The sequence below is a fragment of the Protopterus annectens genome, chromosome 4.part0 (genome assembly GCF_019279795.1).
Source record: "Protopterus annectens isolate FY-2018-M chromosome 4.part0, PAN1.0, whole genome shotgun sequence".
NCBI classification, from domain to species: Eukaryota; Metazoa; Chordata; order Ceratodontiformes; family Protopteridae; genus Protopterus; species Protopterus annectens.
Window position 1 is genome coordinate 1772749738 of NC_056733.1, and position 20678 is coordinate 1772770415.

The following is a 20678-nucleotide window of genomic DNA, read 5'->3' on the forward strand; positions in this document are numbered from 1 at the left end:
TTTCTAGGAAATTCACCTTGTAACTTTTTTATTTGGAAGGGATTTCTGACAGTACAGTGACACTCCTAAGACTGGTTGGGCATTATATGGCAAAAATCCAGGGATTCTGATAACTCCTCCTTGTGGATGGCTTAGATCAGTCATTCAGATAGGGGTAAATGCAGACACCCTTTAACCAAAGAAGGGTGAATGGCAGAGCTAAATATTTTGTCAACCCTGAAGCAAAAGACAAAAATGTGGAATAGAAATGGTGCATTTATTCTACAAAATATCAGGAACTTCCTATACTCTGTGCGGATTTGAACATGTACACCTTTCATGCCCAAGGAAACCACAAAGAGGTCTAGGAACAGTGAATGATGGAAGAGTTGAAGGCTAACTTTTTTTTGTACTACCAGAAACTTGGTTAACTTGCAGAGGTCTAAAATTAGTTTAATTCTAAATGCCTATACAAAACTATCCATCCTGCCTGAAGAGTCAATGAAAAATGTCAGCTGTAGTAAAACATGAATACTTTACCTTCTGCTTAGAAGGAGATGGCCTGGGCCTTTTCTTGACTTCAATCCATGTGTCTGAATCCAAATCAGGCAGGCTAGCAGACAGGCCCTTGGGCATACTCTTAAGATTACTGGCTTCTTCGTTCTTTGTCACCATTGGCCTCGATGCACGAGGAGATCCAGGAGCAGACTCTAATCAACAGTGAGAAAGAAAAGCCAATATCACTAACTTACTGTTATAAATGATTGACATGTAGTGATCGATTTTGGTAATTTTAATACCTAGCATAAAACAGTCTTGCTTATTAACTAATCACTTTACAGACTTATTTTTATTTATCAAGTCTTACTGACACATTCAGTTTAATTTGAAACAGAGTTATGTACTTAACATAACTTGGAATCTGTGCTATCCAGTGTCATTATTCATCATGGATGGGTGTACTATCAGACATCGGATCCGAGCCAGCAACTAGGAAGACAGCTCCTGAGCTCAAGCCCCCTCTCTTCCCAAGATCCTTTGCTACCCACAACCCTCAGAGTGAGTTTGCTGGAAAGTAGGGGGAGGCAGTGAAGACTGCCTAAGATGATCAAAGAATACTAAGGGCCCATTTACCAGAAGGAAGGGGAAGGAGGGTGGGAAGTTGCAATAAAGGTATGGGGATTAGACCAAGTAGCAGCAGCACAGATCTCATCTAAGGAAAGTTTGGCAAAGAAGGCAGAAGATGTGGCTACTGACCTAGTAGACTAAGCTTTGACTGGTCTAGAAAGATCCAGGTGTCTGCTTTCGTAAAAATATGAAATACAGCTGGCAATCCAACGAGAAAGAGAGACCTTAGAAACTGCTTGACCTCTCCTAGCCTGAGAAAAGCAACAAAGAACCAATCAGACTTTCGAAAATTTTCGGTTCTCCAGGTAAAAACGCAACTGCCTATGTACATCCAGACAATGCAACGGATATTCCCCCTTATTGGAACAATCAAGAACGAACACCAGAAGTTGAATCGATGGGTTAAGATTTACCTCTGAGGCTACCTTAGGGTCAAACGAAGGATTGGTCCTGAGAGGCACCCTATCCTTATGGAATACCATAAAGGGGGGCTTTAATGCACAGACCCTGCAATTCGGAGACCCTCCTGGCTGAAGAAATAGTCACCAAAAAGGCAGTCTTCCAGGAAAGGAATTTGAGATCACAGGTCACAGCAGGTTCAAAGGTTTCTGCATCAAAGGCTGCAACACCACAGTGAGATCCCATGAAGGGGAGGGGTCCTTTACAGGAGGTCTGAGTACAAAGACCCCTTTGAGGAAGGCCTTGCACAGCCTAGAAGAATACATGGGACTTTCGTTCAAATGGAAGTTGGAGATAGCCACCAACTGGAGTTTAATCGTGGAGAAACTAGCCCCTTGTTGAAAAAGAGAGGCCAGGAACAACAAAATGTCAGAAATAGAAGCTGAAAAGGGATCTAGACTGTATTGTTTTGCCCAAATGGAAAATTTCTTCCATTTGCTGGAATACACCTTTTTGGTAGATGGCTTTTGAGAAGCCAAAATAATGCTCTTAACTGGGAAAGGAAGCCTGGACTTGGAAAGGATCATTGGAAATGGAGGTACCAAGTGGTCAGACGAAGAGACTAAAGGTTGGGAAGCCCCTAAGGATGGGAAATGAGATCCGGAATGGGATATAGTATCCAAGGTGGATATTTCAGAGGAGACCAAAGGAGGGGAAACCACACCTGACGAGGTCAGAAAGGGGCAATAAGGATGACAAGAGTCTTCAGGTGACTTTCTGTACGACTTTGTGAATGAGGGGAGTTGGGGGATAGGCATATACAAGTCCTGACAGCCAATCATGCACCAGAGCAACCCTGGGTGACTCCCCCGATGAGGGGATCAGGGAAAGTAGTTTCTGCATTTTTGGCTGTCTGGAGGGGGAGAGAGATCGCAGCAAGGCAGACTCCAGCAGTCGAATATCCTATGTGCCACTGACGGTTTTGGGGATCACTTGTGAGGACTCAGGATAGATCTGTTGAGTTTGTCAGCTACACTGGAACTGCTGGGAATGTGTGTTGCAAGAAGAAAGCGCCTGGAAGACATCATCCATTTCCACACTCTCATGGGCTCTCTGCACAGGGGATAAGATCATGTTCCTCCCTGCTTCTTGATGTACCAGACCACCACCATTTTCTCTGATTGAACTGCAATCGTCCAGAGAGGGAGACCCTCCTGGAAGGCTTGCAATGTTAGGAGGACTGCTCTCACCTCCAGGACATTTATGTGCAATTTGGTCTCTAAGGAAGACCACGTGCCTTTAACAGTCCTTTCCCGATAATGTCCCCCCACACCACAACAGGGAGGAGTCTGTGATCACAGTGGCTTGGGGAAGACAGAAGGGTGTGCCTAGAAGATCCTGAGCTTGGAGCCACCAAGCAAGGTGATGTCTGCAGATGGGAGAAATCCTGACGAACATGGACATGGGATGAAGGGGAGCTGACCATTGCACTGGTAGGGTCCATTGCAGAACTCTCATAGGATATCTGTCAAGAGGGAATAACTGGATTGCCACCGCCATTGAACCCAGTGCTTGCAATATTAAATGGACTGTAGGATGTTCCAGATCCAGCAAAGGATAGACCTGGTTTTGAATCATATAGTCTCTGACACCATGTCCAAAAGGACCCCGATAAATTCCAGGCTCTGACACCGGGCAAGATAGGATTTAGGCAGGTTGACTGTGATGCCTAGATCCTGAAAGAGACTGAGTGTAATCGGTGGCCAAGGTGAGCTGATGCCTTGTGAGGAGCCAATAGTTCAGGTATGGGAAGATCTGGAAAGCCTTGCAGCCAGAGATGAGCTGCCAATACTGTCATGCATTTGATTAACAACCGAAAGGCTGTGGTGAGTCCAAAGGGCAGGGCGTTGAACTGACAGTGATTGGACCCAGCTGGAAGTGCAGGTATCTCCTGGAACGCCTGTCGATCTTAATGTGATAGGACACACCCTTGAGATCCACTGAGTGCACATCCAATGTTCCTTGCACAGAAGAGGCAAAACAGACTGAAGTGACCATCCGGAACTTCAACTTCTTGACCAACAAAGTTAAAACACAGAGGTCCAAAACGGGACATAGGTCTCCGTTTTTTTGGGGCACCAAAAAGAAGCGAGTGTAAGTTCCGGATCCTCACTGTCCTGTTGGGACCTCCTGGACGGCTCTTTTTTGAGGGAGGTCCCAAACCTCTAGAAAGGCCAACTCCCTTTGTTAGGGTGGAATGTCCGGGAGAGGTTTTTGAGCTGGAGGGGGCTGAAAAAAGGGTATGAAGTAACCGCTGGACACAATATTTTAACACCCACTGATCTGAGGTAATACTTGCCCAGCCTAGTGGGTGGAGGGAGAGAACACCCGACTGCCTCCAGGATAGGACAGGTGGGCAGACCTTCAGGAACACTGAGGGGACTTCTCAGAGAAAGGTTCCCAGGAGCCCTGGTTCTGTGGACCTCCTCTGCTTCTGGGATGGCATCTGAAACCCTCTTCCCTGGACGGAACAGGATTCCTGTGGAGCATCCTAGAAGGAAGATAGAGACATGTGGAACTGCAGTTTCGTACTATCCCATCGATTTCTGGAAAAGGGTCATTGGGGAGTAGACAACTTGATCCTGACTGCGGACAGAGTCTTTCCCTCCTTGCTCCCTATGGGTTTAAAGTTTCTCTGACCTAAGGACAAAATAGAGTTGACCCGTCGAAAGGGGCATTAGTGAATGACGCCTTGAAGGGTTCCACAAACCCATAATGGTAAAGCCAGGCATGACACCTGATGGAAAATGCCTAGTGCCAACCGCTTGAGTGGTAGCATTCACAACACTGGAGATCAGCCGCATCGAGGTGTTAGCTAGAGATGTCAGAGTAGACAACTTCAGAGTGATTAATTTAAGACTCTCTGGAGGCAGCAACTCAGAAAAGGAGGTGGAAAGCTCTGATACCAAGTCCCTTTGTAGTAGGGTAAAATGTGTCATGCAGTTGGGTTGCTCTCAGTCAGAACACAGCTGAGGGAAATGCGCGCTACCCAAAATGTTCAATTGCACGGGGGATGGACTGTGGAGCTCTTTTCAGTGAGCTCCTTTTTTTGTAGCTGCGGCCACCACAATAGCATCAACGGGAACGCCCTTGTTCCATAAAGCCTTGTCCGTGAACAGGCTTACGAACTTATTGGCTCTCTTGGGAACTCGTCCCACTGTGACTGGATCCTTTCATGCCCTGTCAGATATGAGCAGGACGAGCTCATCAGCAGGGGGAGACACCCAGCCAGAAGATGGGCCCATCCCGAAGGCCTTCAAGAACATGGATTCCTCTGAAGACTGAGCAGGGGAAGACCAACCGCCTCGCTAAGGATTGTGAGGATGTCCCCAAAGGGCACCTCCCCAGATGGAAGTCTAGGGGACCTTGGACATTCCACACACACTCACCCACCACCCGCACACTGCACAACAATCAAGAGGGGAGGGGGAAATAAGGTAAAGAAAGGAATGGAGCAGAAAAGGGTTACCGAGAGACGCTGGAAGAACAAGGGCCAGAATCTGGGAAAAGGGCTTAAAAAATTGCATTAAACAATACCGAAAGGGGAGGTAACTACCCAAGGAAGATAGAGAGAAAGGGAGGAGACAAAAAGAAAAAAAAACGATAATACAGGGAAAAGAACACTTAACTACAGGAAGGACATCTTGAACAAAACTGCGGCAAACAAGATCTGAGGTTTCTGGGTTGCAAGGGATATTGGGAAGGGGAGGAGCTTGAGCTCAGATGCTGTCTTGCTAGTTGCCAGCTCTGATCTGATATCGGACCCTACACCCAGCCGTGATCAATAATGACACTGATAGCATCACTAACAGCAGCTTAAGCCAAGGTCCATACAAAAATGACTAGCAGCTCAGGCAACAGAAAGCTAGGGAGCAGAAAGTACAGTTGTGTACACTTACCATAAATATAGATGTTCGAGTGTATTCACTGTTGCAGTCATCACATTTGGGTTATCTGCCTGTAGGTAGCCCTCAGCCGACCTGAATACCAGTCTTGGATTCCTGCGTCAGATGCCCTCTTCTTCCATGGCGTCAGGTCGTCAGGGGTATAAAACATGCAGCCGACGCCATTACATCAGTTTTTCTTGCCCCAGATGTCAGGTGCCCCCACAATGGGAAGCAATTATATGTTAAGGTACACCCCCCATAAAAATCAAATACACCAGAAAGCTTACCTACACCAAAAAAGAAAGAGAGGTAGAGCCAAGAGAAGTCAGGGGGCTGGAGGGAGGGTAACCAGGACAACAGTGAATACACTCGAACATCTACATTTATGATAAGTGTACACAACTGTACTATGTTCTTCGTGTTTCACTGCTGCAGTCATCACATTTGGGTTGATTCCCAAAGCTAAGGAAGGGAGGAGAAAGTTAGAGAGCATTAAGGCCAGCTAGTAAGCCCTGCAAGACTGCAGTGGCAAAGCCAGCTTTGGATTTGGAAAAAAACAGGCATGTGGTAATGCTTGGTGAAGATATGTACAGAGCTCCAGGTAGCAACTTCTAGGATGTCCCTGGTAGGGACTCCTCAGAGAAAGGCTGTAGAGGTAGATGCAGCCCTTGTGGAATGTGATCTTATCCCCTGTGGGGTAGCTTTTATATGGTGCTTGCAGCAGAAATTAATGCAATGGGCTATTCATTTAGAAATGGTTTGTTTTGAAATGGCCTTCCCCTCTGCCCCCGCAGCAAAGCCAACTAGTAGCTGTTCAGATTTCCTGAGAGGCTTAGTCCTGTCCAAATAAAATCTAAGTTGTCTGCGCACGTCCAAAGAGAGCAGTATTCGTTCTTTGTTTTGTGGATTCGGGAAAAAGGCGGGCAAATGAATAGACTGATTTACGGCCACACGACACCACCTTGGGCATAAAGGAAGGAATGGTCCTGAGGGAAACCCTGTCTGCATGGAAAATAATGAAGGGCTCAACTGCCATGAGGGCCTGTAATTCAGACACACTTCTTGCTGAAGTGATGGCTAGAAGGAAGGCTGTTTTCCAAGAAAGGAATTTCAACTCTGCAGTCGCAGCTGGCTCAAAGGGAGGGAGAGTGAGCGTTTCCAATACAAAGTTAAGGCCCCAGGCTGGAGTAGGGGCTCTCCTGGGGGGAGGGGGGGGTCTTAAATTTTTTTCCCCTCTGAGGAACTGCTTTAGCAGGGGGTGAGAGAAGAGGGGTGGTTCAGTATTATAATGTGCTAAAATGGCAGAGGCATGAATTTTATGTGACGAGAAGGCTAGGCCCTTGTGGAGCATTCCTATTAAGTACTGAAGTATATGAAGTATTCTGGGCACCATTGTGCCATCCCCTGAGTCTGGCTCCAGGAACAGCATCTTTTCCACTTCTCAGCATAGGATTTTCTAGTACTAGGCCTCCTTGCCACCAGAATGACATCTAGCACCTGCTTACTGAGGGGTGCTATTGGAGAGCTCAAGGAATTAGCCAGTCTGCAAGGTTCAGGGCTTGAAGTTGAGGGTGCAGAATCTGGCCTGCCTGCTGGGACAGCAGGGAAGGGGTCTGAGGCAGGTGCCATGGTTGCAGCAGTGTCATACAGCGCAACAGGGGGTACCAATGCAGGAGTGGCCAGTCTGGTGCAATTAGTATTGTCTTTGGCTTGTCCTGTTTGATCTTTAGCAGAACCTTCGAGAGGAGAGGCAGAGGGGGGAAAAGGGATAAACTGAGAGGCTTTCCCAGGTAAAGGACAGGGCATCCACTTTCCAAGCTTGACTGTGGGAGGTCCTTGTGCAGAATTTGTCCAATTAGTAGTTCTCAAGGGAGGAAACAGGTCTCTGGAGTCCCCCATTTGTTCAAGAGGTTGAATATTTTTTGGTTCCAGTTTCCATTCGTGTGGGTGCAGGAGATTTCTGCTTAGGTCATCTGCCAGAGAGTTTAGCTTGCCTGGCAGGAATTGAGCCTGAAAGTGCACTTGGTAACTCAAGGCTGTGTTCCACAGAGCCATGGCTAGTCTGCAAAGAGGGTACGAGTGGGTTCCCCCCTGCTTATGTACCACATAACTGTGGTGTTGTCTGTCTATCAATAATTGTCCTGGAAGAAAGCGGTCCGTGAAGGTTATCAGAAAATAGTGTACAGCTAACATTTCTTTTTGGTTGATATGCAGGTGCATCTGTTTCGGGTTCCATTTTCCCTGAATGCACTGCCCTGCCAAGTGAGCCCTCCATGCATAGACTGATGCATCTGTTGTTAGGGTTTGGGCGGCAGGGTGTAGAGTGAAAGGGAGCCCCTTGTTGTGGTAGCAGGCCTCTGCCTGCCAAAGGAACTCTGTCTTTATACAATGAATGATAGGAATCACTGACTCCAGGTCCTGAGAATGTTGACACCATAGGCTTTTTAGATACCACTGTACTTTCCTCATATTCAGTCTTGCATATGGAATTAGTAGAATGCAAGAGGCCATGAACCCCAGGACTTGCAGAATTTTCCTTGTGGCCAGTAGTTTGAAGTAGGTTGTCAAATAAACGTGTTTCTCTGAAGTGAGGAAAGCCATCCGGGAAATTGTGTTCAAGCTTACTCCCAGGAGGACAATCTGTTGGAAGGGTACTAGATGAGATTTCTTTTCATTTATGGTGTACCCCAGTGAGGTTATAAGTTTCTTTACGAATGCCAGATGTTTTAATAGCAAGTCTTGGCTTTCTGCCTGAATCAGACAATCGTCCAAGTATGGGCATATGTGAATATTTCTCTGCCTGCAAAATGCAATGGCTGGAGCTAGACACTTTGTGAATACCCTGGGTGCAGTAGATAAGCAAAAGGGAAGTGCAGAGAAAGTACAGTTGTACACACTTACCATAAATGTAGATGTCCGAGTGTATTTAATGTTGCAGTCATCACTTTTGGGTTATCTGCTTGCAGTAGCCCTCAGTCGGCCTGATTAACAAAGTCTTGGGTTCTGCGTCGGTTGCTGTCCCTTCTTCCATGACGTCAGGGGTATAAAACATGCAGCCGATGCCATTACATCAGTTTTTCTTGCCCCAGATTTCAGGTGCTCCCATAATAGGAAGCAATTAAATCTATAAATATACAAGGTAATACCTCCAACAAAAAGCAAATACACCCAAAAAGCTTTTGAAGGTAGTAAAGGAAAGTAGAGGTATATCCAAAATAAGAAGGGGGCTGGAGGGAGGGTAACCAAGGCTGCAACAGTGAATACAGTTGAACATCTACATTTATGGTAAGTGTACACAAAGTACAGTTTTGTACCTACCATAAATGTAGATGTCCGATAGGTACGCATCTGCAGTCATAACATATGGGTTGTCCTGCCTCAGGCAGCCCTTCGGTCGGCCGGATTCCCAAGTATGGGTCTGGCCTCGGCTGATGTCGCACTTTCCCCGACGTCAGAGCGTCTGGGGTATAAAAGCATCAGCCGACGCCATTTTCCTCAGTTTTTCTTGCCCCAGATGCCAGGTGCCCTCTAGGAAGGCTAAATTTGGATAAATGCTGAAAAGTTCCAAACATTTGCAAATTATATACATGTATAAACAAACAAATACACCATAATAGATTCCCCCAGCTAGCTAAAAGAGGGGTAAGCACCCTAGGAATACCACAGAGGGGAAGGAGGGAGGGTAATCCTGACTGCAGATGCATACCTATCGGACATCTACATTTATGGTAGGTACAAAACTGTACTATGTCCTTCAAGGATGCATCTGCAGTCATAACATATGGGTAGAATACCATAGCCAATCTGGGGGAGGAGGTACTAAGAAAAGGATGGTGTAGATAAGATCCCCTGCAGAACTGCAGTTGCAAACCGTGCTCTGGATCTAGAGTATAAAGGTAGATTGTAATGCTTGGCAAATGTATGCACGGAGCTCCAAGTAGCAGCTTCTAAAATGTCCTTGGTAGCCACCCCCCGTAGGAAGGCTGTAGTGGTGGCCGTGGCCCTTGTGGAGTGAGGCCTGATATTTTCAGGAACTGTCTTTCCATGAAAGGAGTAGCAAAAGCGAATGCAATTTCCTATCCATTTTGAAATTGTCTGTTTGGAAATTGCTCTTCCTTGCACCCCAGTTGCATATGCTACAAAAAGTTGGTCAGTTTTTCTGCTAGTTTTTGTTCTGTCCAAGTAGTAGCGTAGTTGCCTGTGTATATGCAGGGTGTGCAAAAGTTTTTCCCCTCTATTCTGTGGATTAGGGAAGAACGTAGGCAAGTGAATAGCTTGGTTCAAGGATACCCTAGATACCACCTTTGGCATAAAAGTAGGATTGGTTCTTAGTGACACCCTGTCCTGGTGGAAAATAAGAAAAGGCTGCACTGCCATTAATGCTTGCAACTCAGATACTCTTCTTGCTGAAGTGATTGCCAGAAGGAATGCAGTTTTCCAAGACAGGAACTGTAGATCCACTGATACTGCTGGTTCAAAAGGAGGTAGTGTCAGTTTCTCCAGCACAAAGTTGAGATCCCAGGTAGGTATAGGGGATCTTCTTGGAGGTTTAATATTTTTGATCCCTCTCAGAAATTGTCTGAGGAGAGGGTGTGAGAAGATAGGTGGATCCACATTGTATTCTGCTGAAATTGCTGAAGCATGAATCTTAATGGAAGAATAGGACAGGCCATTGTGGAACAATTCTGCTAAGTATTCTAGGATGTGTTAGGTTTGCCACTGTGACATCTGTGCCCTTTGATGAGCTCCAAATGAGAAATCTATTCCATTTAGCTGAGTATGTTTTCCTTGTGGAAGGCCTGCGAGCCTCCAGGATAATGTCCTTAACCCTCTGAGATAAAACAGTTTGATTGGGATTTAAGGAATTTTCCAGGCAGTTAGCTGCAATGTTTTCAAGTTGGGATGCAGGGTCTTGAAATTGTTCTGCGTTAGAAGAAGAGGCCATAGGGGGAGAGGCCATGATTTTGCCTGAGACATGCTTCTCAATAGTGGACCAGTGTTGTCTTGGCCAGTCCGGAGCTATTAGTATCACTTTTGGCTGTTCCTCCCTGATTTTCAGTAGAACCTTGTGCATCAATTGGAGAGGTGGGAAGGCATATACAGTTAGGGCTTTCCAGCTGAAAGAGAGAGAGTCCACCCTCCAAGCTTGTAGGTGGTATTGTCCTTGAGCAGAATGTCTTCAGTTGATGGTTGAGTGGGGAGGCAAACAGATCTATCTCCGGTATTCCCCATGTCTTTGTTATCAGTTTGAAGATGTCTGAGTGCAGCATCCATTCGTGTGCATCCATAGTAGTCCTGCTTAGGCTGTCCGCCAGTGCATTTTCTTTCCCTGGCACGAACTGGGCCTGTAGTTGGATATTGAGATTCAGGCATAAATCCCACAGGTTCATAGTCATCCAGCATAGCGGGTAAGAATGTGCGCCTCCCTGTTTGTTTATGTACCACATGACCTTGGTGTTGTCTGTCATTAACAGATGTCCCTGTTGGAGGAAGGGTTTGAATGCCTCGATTGCATGCCTCACTGCCAGCATTTCCTTTTGGTTTATGTGCATGCTTAACTGCCCTTGAGGCCATAGGCCTTGGATGCATTTGTCCTCCAAGTGTGCTCCCCATCCTCAGTCCGAGGCGTCTGTGGTGATGGTCTGCCTTGTTTTTGGTTTGTTGAAAGGCAACCCTCTGTTGGACTGGCAGGCCTGAGCCCACCACAGGAATTCCTTTTGCAGGCATGGAATGATGGTATCATGGTTTCTAAACTGTGACTGTGTTGAGACCATACACTCCTTAGGTACCATTGCAATTTCCTCATATGCAGTCTGGCATGTGGGATTAGAATTATGCAGGATGCCATGTAACCCAGGGCCTGCAGGATTTTCCTTGCAGTAAGCGGAGTTTGTCTTGTCAAAATCATGAAGTAACTTGGAAGTTGTTTTTGCTTTTCTTCTGTGAGAAAGGCCATTTGGGTGTTTGTGTCCAGATCTGCACCCAAAAAGGTGATCCTTTGGGATGGTACTAGTCTTGACTTTTGGATGTTGACTGTGTATCCCAAGGCCTGTAACAGGTGTATGGCATAGGCCAAGTCCTTTAACAATTTCTTCTTCTTGTCCGCTTGTATTAGGCAGTCGTCCAGGTATGGACAAATTTGAATTCCCGTAGTCTGCAATGTGCAACTACTGATGCCAGGCATTTCGTGAATACTCTGGGCACAGTAGATAAGCCAAAGGGCAATGCTGAGAATTGATAATGCTCTGATCCTGCAAGAAATCTGAGGTGTCTTCTGCAACTTGGTCGGATAGGGACGTGCAGGTATGCCTCCTTGAGATCTAGAGTCACCAGCCAAGACTCCTTGCCCAACATGGGAAGAAGTTGCTGTAGGGTCAGCATTTTGAATTTTGGCACAATGAGATAAGTGTTGAGTGCGGACAGGTCGAGAATAGGCCTCCATTGATTTTCTTTTCTTGGTACAAGGAATAGTCTGGAGTAAAATCCTTGGCCTTGTTCTGAACATGGTACCTTTTCTATAGCTTTCATCTGAAGTAAATTGCTGATTTGTTTTAAAGCCTCTGCCTTCTGATTTGGTGGTAGGTTTGGCCTTCCGCTTCTTTTTGGCAAAGTGTGGAAGTGAAACCTGTATCCTTTGTCTATTATTTGCAATGTCCATGTATCCTTTGTAATATAATGCCAGTTTTTTGAGAATAAAGCCAGCTTTCCGCCCAAGGGTGCTTCCAGTTGATCCCTTGTAGGCGGAATCAGTCAAGTCATTGAGTCTGTCCTGTAGTAGTGGTTGTTGTTGTAGCTGTTGCACTACTCCTTTGGTTGGCAGGCTGCCACTGACGGCCTCTGTAGGAGCCCTTTGATTGACCTCTGCCCCTAGAGCGCCTGTTCCTGCCTCTCTGGGCTCTGTCCGAGTCTGGAAAGGACCAATTCTTTGTAGGCCAGTTTCTGCTGAATCTCGGTGGTTGAACTTGCAAGAAATCTTTAACTGTTTGCACAGATTTTGCTTTTTCTTCAACCTTTTTTAGAATCTCCTGAGCAGGGGAGCCAAATAAATTTTGTTTCTCCATTGGAGCATCGAGGAGTTTAGCTTTGACATGGTCTGGCAAAGATTGCTCCTTCAGCCAGGCATGCCTACGAATAACTGCCCCAGTCATAGCTGATCTAAATGAAGCCTCCAGTGCATCATAGCCACATTTTAAGAAATGGTTACTAACCTGTTGTGAGTTATGTACCAAATCCTGAAGGGATTTACGGTCTAGGTGTTCAGGAGAAGAAAGTTTCTTATTCAGTTCATCTAACAAATACTCTTGGTACTGTATCATATGGAATTGACAGTTTAATGCCCTGACAGAAAGAGTTGCAGATGTATACACTTTCTTACCCCATCTCTCTAAAGCTCTAGACTCTCTTTCAGAGGGTAGGGGATTTTTGGCAGTAGCGGCTGCAACCCCTTTAGGGCCCTGAGAAATAGTTTCTGGGTCTGCAGAATGGGCTTTATACAGATGGAAATGAGAATCCGGGACCCTGTAATATCTGTCAGGTTTGGCAGGGGCCGGAGGAAGAGTGTCAGGGGCTGTACTGACATCATTGTACACATCATCAATTACTTTTAGAACAGGAGGTATAGCTAAGGGCCTATGCTGAGGCAAATGCAAAAAGGTCCGTAATCTTTTTCTAGAATCAGAGAAATCCTGACCTTGCCATTGAAAGTGCTCTCTCATGCAGTGTAAAGTCTCCCCAAAGGAAAACTCTTCAGGAGGGGAGGCCGAAGGGATAGATTCCTCTGCATCTGAATCCTCATAAGGCGAGTAAGCCCCTTCCTGGTGGTCTGACAACTCAGATCCATCCGTGGAATCATCTGAAGAGTGGGGTTCAGAGGGGTCAGTCCTGGGCCTTTTGTCTGGAGGAGGATGAGAGGCCCTGTCTGGGTGAGGGTGTGAACCCCTAATTAAGGAGATAAGGTCCTCAGCCAGGCTGAGGATCTGAGAACTAGAGGAAAGCCTCTGGGGTGTAGATTTGGCAGGTAAAGCTTTTGAAAGTTTGGCAGCTTTAGCCCTAGAGAAGGCCTTAATGGACATAGAAGCTGGGGGCCTAGCAGCCCCACGTGCAGGGGTAGAAATGTCCAAAGGTATGGTGTCGGACAAATCCTGAACACTAGCTTCGGTAGGTAGTTCTGAAGCTGACTCAGCTGGGGCCTCTCGGGCCTCGGTGGTTGGAAGTATGGTTTCGGAAGAAGGAATAGCCGAGGACTCGGTTTCGGCCGAAACCGAGACACTCGCGGTAGGCCTAGCCGTGGTTTCAGCCAAAACCACGGGCCGCGAGTGTCGGTCCTTTTCCTTGCATTTTTTGACCATATGCGAAGTCGGAGTCTCCGACGGCATTTTATAAGCAAAAGCGGCTCCAAAAAACTCCTCTGCAAACTCCGACCGACGTCTAAGAGTTCGTCGGTTGAAGGAGGCACAGGCTAAACAGGCCGATACGTCGTGGTCTGGGCCTAAGCAAGGAAAGCAGTAAGAATGGAAATCCTTATGAGGTATTTGTTTCCCACAAGTTAAACAATTATTTACTTTGTCTGACATCGGCTGAGAAAAGAAAGAGTCCCCAACGGGGTACTTAGCTTTTTTCGAAGTCTTCAGTAGTTGAAATCTCTGGATCTGACCGACCGGCACTTGCGAACAGCTTCTGCTTCGGGCACCGCGCGGCAAGAAAGACTGGGGAAAATGGCGTCGGCTGATGCTTTTATACCCCAGATGCTCTGACGTCGGGGAAAGTGCGACATCAGCTGAGGCCAGACCCAGACTTTGGAATCCGGCCGACCGAAGGGCTGCCTGACGCAGGACAACCCATATGTTATGACTGCAGATGTATCCTTAAAGGACATCAGCAACCGATGCAGGACGCAAGACTTTGTTAATCAGGCTGACTGGGGGCTACTGCAAGCAGATAACCCCAAAGTGATGACTGCACAGTGAAACACGAAGAACATCTGATAGTGCATGGAGCCTGCTATGAAGAGTAGGTATTTCTTGCAAGATTCCTTACTGGAATGTGCAGGTAAGCTTCCTTTAAGTCTAAGGTTGCCAAACAGGCATCTTTTGCCTAGCATAGGAAGCAGCTGTTGAAGTGTTAGCATTTTGAATTTTGGGATTACCAAAAAGGTGTTTAGCATAGAGAGGTCCAGGATAGGACGCCAGGAGCTGTCTTTTCTGGGTACCAGGAAAAGTCTTGAATAAAAACCTTGTCACCATTCTTCTGCTGGGACAGGTTGAATAGCCCTGATACTCAGAAGAGAGAGAACCTGCTGTACAGCCTCTGCCCACTGATTTGGGGGTAGATCTGGCCAACCGTTTGGGGTTGGTAGGGTGTGAAAGTGGAATCTGTATCCTAGGGAAACTATATTCAAAACCAATTTGTCCTGAGTAATGAGTTCCCAGTTTTTTGCATGCAGGGCAAGCTTTCCACCTAAGGGAGCAGGCAGTTGAGCAGGGCTTGGAAGAGTTAAGGTTAAGTCATTGTGCAATTTTTCCATAGGGGGTGTCTTACTACTCCCTGCTTTGGAAGTGGAAGCCCCCAACTGTTTAGGCCTGTGCATAGCCTGAGACTGTAACCTAGGTGGTCTGCTGGTCCTGGGTTTGGACTGAAGGTCTGGAAGAGGATGGAAAGGACTAATTCTTTGAAGGCCAATGTCTACTAAATCTGGGAGGCTGTACTTGCAGGAAATCTTTAACAGTTTGCAAAGATTTACCTTTTTCCTTCATCCTTTTGAGGACGACTTCTGCTTTGTTGCCAAACAGGTGGTCTTGGTTTAAGGGAGCATTCAGTAATTTAGCTTTAACATGATCTGGCAAGTTTTGCACTAAGCCAAGCATGCTTTCTAAGTACAGACCCAGTGACAGCAGCCCTGCAAGATGCTTCTAAAGAATCAAAACCACATTGCAAAGTATGTTTACTAACTTGTTCTGCAGAATGCGTTAAATCCTGTAATTCTTTGTGTTCAGCACAGACAGGAATCAACATAATTTTCTGTTTTAAGTAACCCCATAATATGCTGCTGGTATTTTAGCATGTGAAACTGGCAATTTAAAGCCCTAATGGCCAAAGTAGCAGAAGCATATACCTTTTTACCCCCATCTGTCCAAGGCTCTAGAATCTCTATCAGAAGGGGTAAGTTTTTTAGCAGCAGTAGCCTTAATGCCCTTTGGTCCTCGGGAAATGGTCTCTGGATCCGCAGTGAGATTCTTGAAGAGGAACTTGTGAGAGTCAGGTACTCTGTAATACCTGTCAGGTTTTCTGGGAGCTGGAGGTAAAGTGCCTGGGGAAAGGCTAGATTCCAAGAAAGCGTCATCTACAATGTCCAGAACAGGAGGGATTAGCTAAAGGCCTGTGTTGAGGGAGGAGTAAGAATTCCCTAAGCCTCTTTTTGGAGTCAGAGTAATCCTGGCTTTCCCAGCAGAATTGCTCCCTAAGAGTGTGCAAGGTTTCACCAAAAGAAAAATTTTCTGGAGGGGAAGCAGAGGGAATGGAATCCTCCACATCAGAATCTTCACAGGTAGATAAGGGCAAGCCCTAGTAATCAGAAGAAACAGAAATACCAGACTCCTGATCAGAAGAATCAGGAGGAAAATCAGTTCTAGGTCTCAGAGGGGGAAAGCTGGCTTCCCCTAATTAAGGTAATAAGGTTTTCAGCCATTATAAGCATTTGTTTTTTAGGCATATGGGCCTGAGCATGTGGTCTGGATGTCGGTTTTCTAGGCGTGGGTCGAGTTTTGGGCCTGGATGAAGAAGATGGCATCTGTTTAAAATGCAAGTATGTAGACCTGAACACACCCTCAGAAGCCGGTGACTGCACAGCAGCTCCAGACCTATCCAAGGTAGAGACATCTGCGGGTTCCATAGTCAAAGAAGAATCTCCCGTTATACCGGACTCTGAATGGGTCTCAGTAGAGGCCTGTGAATCTAAGGTAGCGGGTTATCAGGGGCTGCGAAAGCCCCTGAGTACCAGCGGACTGGCGACTAGCTTAATGGAAGCATCGTCGGCAGTTTTGTACCTATGCGTTCTGTCTTTATCCTTACGTTTTTTCGGAATATCGGTAGTCAGATAGCTTACCAAAGTCATTTCTGGATAGTTATACCGAGTACCAAAATAATTTGCTGCAAATATAGCCCAACGGCGAATAGTTCGGGGGTTAAACAAGGCACAAAACCAACAGTGAGGGACGTCGTGGTCTGGGCCTAAGCAAGGAATGCAGTATGAATGAAAATCTTTATGAGGTATTTGCTTTCCACAGGTAATACAATTGTTAACTTTTACTGACATCGGTTAAGAACAAGAAAAAGGATCCCCAACAGGGTACTTAGCTTTTATGTTTTGAAGACTTCAGTTCTGAAACTTGAAAACGAAAATTTCAGGAGTTGGCCTAACAGTCCTTTAGAACTGCTTCTGCTTCGGGCACCGCGCGGCAAGAAAGACTGATGTAATGGCGTTGGATGCATGCTTTAGACCCCTGATGACCTGACGTTATGGAAGAAGTGACAGCATCCAAGACAGGAATCCAAGACTCTGGTATTCAGGCTGGCTGAGCGCTACCTACAGGCAAATAACCCAAATGTGATGACTGCAACAGTGAAACACGAAGAACATCACTGCTACAAGCAAGAAGCCTCACTGCAGTGCAGTGATGCACTGTTCGGTAATGCAAGACTGCACCCTCACGGAAACAAGGCGGCTAAACTCTCCAAATCCCCTAGTGGCATCATTTTCAATGATTTCATTGGCTTGTGCATGTATTAATGTCTGCCACTGACCAGGGGTACTAATGCAAACTGTCAGACTGCTGCAGAATAAAAAAAAAAAAATAAAGAACACTATGCTTTGTGCTGTGACAGTTCCAGAGCCCAAAGCTTGACTAAGAGGAAAGAAAAATCCTTGCACAAGAAAAAATCTGTCAAAAGCTTTAAATGCAAATTTGTGTTCATTAATATAAAAGATCAATGAAAAGCATTACATAAACAAAAACTTTGGGCTGCTCGGAAAAAGAGGCAACAGAGAAAGTGCAAAAAGAACAAAACCTAGAGGGTTAGAGGTATTAAACAATGGACATGGGAAAGAAAGAGATCCGATATGGTGCAATACTTACACAAAGGAGAAAGCCAAACTAATCAATACAAAAAAGCAGCTCCAAAGATATCTGAAGATAAATGCAGACAGAGGCACCCAAATATGGAAAACGTAATAAAAAAAAATAAGATTACAAATGGGAAACAGAAGAGAAAATTAGTAAAGTAGAAGTTAAACAAATAGAAGCTGAAGTAAATGGAATACCTGCAAAGTGAAGGATTTAGTGTCGAAAGTCTAACAGGTTATGTTAAAGCATGACATAAATCCCCAAATTAAGGAGAAACCGGTGGTGAGTGAGACATCTGAATAAGAAATATGAAGACGGGAAAGAAAGATTTAACAAGCTGCAATATTTATGCAAAGGAGAAAGCAAAACTAATCAGTACAAAAAAGAAAAACAGCAGCAAAGACATTTGAATAAAAATACAGGCAAAGGCTTCCGGATATGGAAAATTTTGCAAAACAAAAAAAGAAGAAAAAACAAGGTACAGTAAAAAAAAAAAAAAAAAAACAGGATTACTAATGGAGAAGTAAAAGAAGCAAACTGAAGTTATAGATTACCTGAGAAGTGAAGGATTTAGTGTTGAAAATCCAACTCTGGTAATGTCACAGCAATTAGGGAGAAACTGGTAGAACATGAAGCATATGATCACTTGCTACATGAAGATGCTCTGAAACCTTGTAGAAAACCAGTAGAAAAGTTCTGTTGTCTTGCACAGCAAGGGATGGAGCAGGAAACAGTGGCAACTCTGACGCAGTTAAAGTTGTGGAGTCATAGCCAATGAGTTCCCATACAAAAGAGCAATGGATAACGCAGGACTCAGCTGAAGATAATGTCACAGGAAGGCGGTCTGAAACTTTGCTGATTTCTGTGGGCATTCTGCATAACGAATGCACCCTCAGTTTAGAAGAAAATAATCTAAGGGAAGAGTTGCTTGACGCAACACAGATGGATAGATATATTAAGATTGATGAAAGGAATAGATTATAGAATGCAAACACCCAAAATTTTAGGAGTTTGATAAAACAGATGAATGCAGTAATCAAGACTGTTTGTGTCTTTCGGCTTTTCCCGGTTAGAGGTCGCCACAGCGGAACTCCGATCCGCTGATTGGTAGTGGATTTTTACGTACCAGGTTACCAGCCCTGACGCTAGCCTTCAACGAAGGCACGCCCCATTCACGTATGCCTCCACACAGAAGACGCTCTAGCTGAGAATCGAACGGGACAATGTCTTGTTATGAGGCAACAACGCTACCGCAGCACCACCACCGCAGTATAATACAGTAATCAAGACTATTAACAGAAATTCATGTAATATAACACAAGCGAACAGGATATATTACTGTGCAGCTACATTAATAACAGACAGTCTTTCAAAAAATGCAGAACAACACGGGAAAGGAAGGGAAGAAATAAAATGCCATCATGGAAGCAGTGAATAGAGAAAAAGCAATTAAGACAATTGTCACTGTTACAGTATAGAAGGAACTGATTAACACAATACTTAGACATGATACAACACTCAGTATAAGAACAGATAAGGACCTACTGTATACTACTGCAAATAATAAACTAAAGATAGAACCAGAGACATAAAAACGTAGACTATATGCAAGTAAATATAAAGGAAAAATACAAAATAAGCAGCTTACTGATGATGCACAAAAATTTTTTTTTACAGGGAACTGGGAAACAAAGCAAAATAAACCACTATCAATAAAGAATATCCACAATTTGAAGAAACATCTATAAAGATCCTATGGAACAAAGATGATGAATGGACAGGAGTAATACAACAGGATGTTGAAATGTACAGTATATGAAACGGGATGAAGTAACAGGCAGAGAAATTGAAACAAAATCAAGAAAATCTCCTAAATGGAAAACCCTAGGTCCAAGATGCAGTACCTAATTTCTGGCTATAAGTATTAATACCTTTACAGCAGATTTAGCCTTGTATAAGAACTATACATCCATATCCCGAACAGAGACAAACGTAGTACCAAGGAAAAACAATACTCCTCAAGAGTGAATCTGCAAGTAATCCTAAAAACTATAGGCCAATAACTTGCCTTCCAACAATGTGCAAACTATACACTGGAATTGATGCCAAAACAGTTCATAGTTATTTAGAAGAAAACTCAATCATGGCAATAGAACAAAAGGGTAACAAAAGAAAGTCATATGGAACAAAGGATCATTTGTTTTTAAATAAAGTCATAATGGAGAATTGTAAAAAGGGGAAGAATTTAAGTATGGCATGGAAAGATTACATAAAAGCCTTTGAGAGCATCCCACATTCACGGATAAAGGCATGCTTACAGATGTACAAGACATAGCTTACATTGATCATTTACATTACAGTGACAAACCAGTTTGCAATTAAACCACTACAAATGGCAAATTCATACCAGGGATAAAAATTCAAAGAGAGAGAGCATTCCAGGGTGATCCTTTGTCAATGCTGTTTTGTCTTGCCCTTAACCCATTAAATTGCTTAAACAGATCAGGTCTTGGATTATAATTTGGCTCCCAGAAAAACTTGCTTCAAAACTTATCTACATTTTGTGGACTTCAAATTATATAGTTCAGATAAGGAGTTAAAAGCACAACTGCAAGTGGTTAAAAACTTCTCAGATAAGAATGACATTTGGCCTTAATAAATGTCCAAGAGCAATATTTAAAGCAGGAGAGCTGCAGCAGCAAGAAAATACTAATCTAGGACAGGAATGTGATAAAAATGAACTTGAGCAGGAAGGAGTATATAAATATTTGGGAACTGATGGACTGGTAATAAAACATGAACAAATGCAAATAAAACTCAGTAAGGAATACTTTAGAAGACTGAAACTAACACTGAAAACAGCCCTGACATCTCAGTGTACAATCTAAGCAATAAACCAATCTGCTCTCCCTGCCAGTTTTGCAGTGATTGACTGGCCTCAAAAGGTACTGGATCAGCTGGACAAAAAAACAAGAAAAATGCTTCATACTTTTCAAATGATATATACAAATCAGTTTATACCAAGATTATTTATCCCTCACTCAAGGTGAGGTATGGGCATCTTCGAAATTTATTACATTTATACATCTGCAGTCATAGGACTGCA

The 20678-nt window shown here is 44.6% G+C and overlaps 1 protein-coding gene across 1 annotated transcript in view; it reads right to left on the bottom strand.

Moving 5' to 3' along the window:
* LARP1 (La ribonucleoprotein 1, translational regulator) overlaps window positions 1-20678 on the bottom strand; it is a 3464554-nt gene that overhangs the window by 1578688 nt on the left and 1865188 nt on the right. Inside the window, exon 10 of the mRNA XM_044069481.1 lies at window positions 520-689. Within this exon, the coding sequence (XP_043925416.1) occupies window positions 520-689 (170 nt within the window). The remainder of the gene's footprint in view (window positions 1-519; window positions 690-20678) is intronic.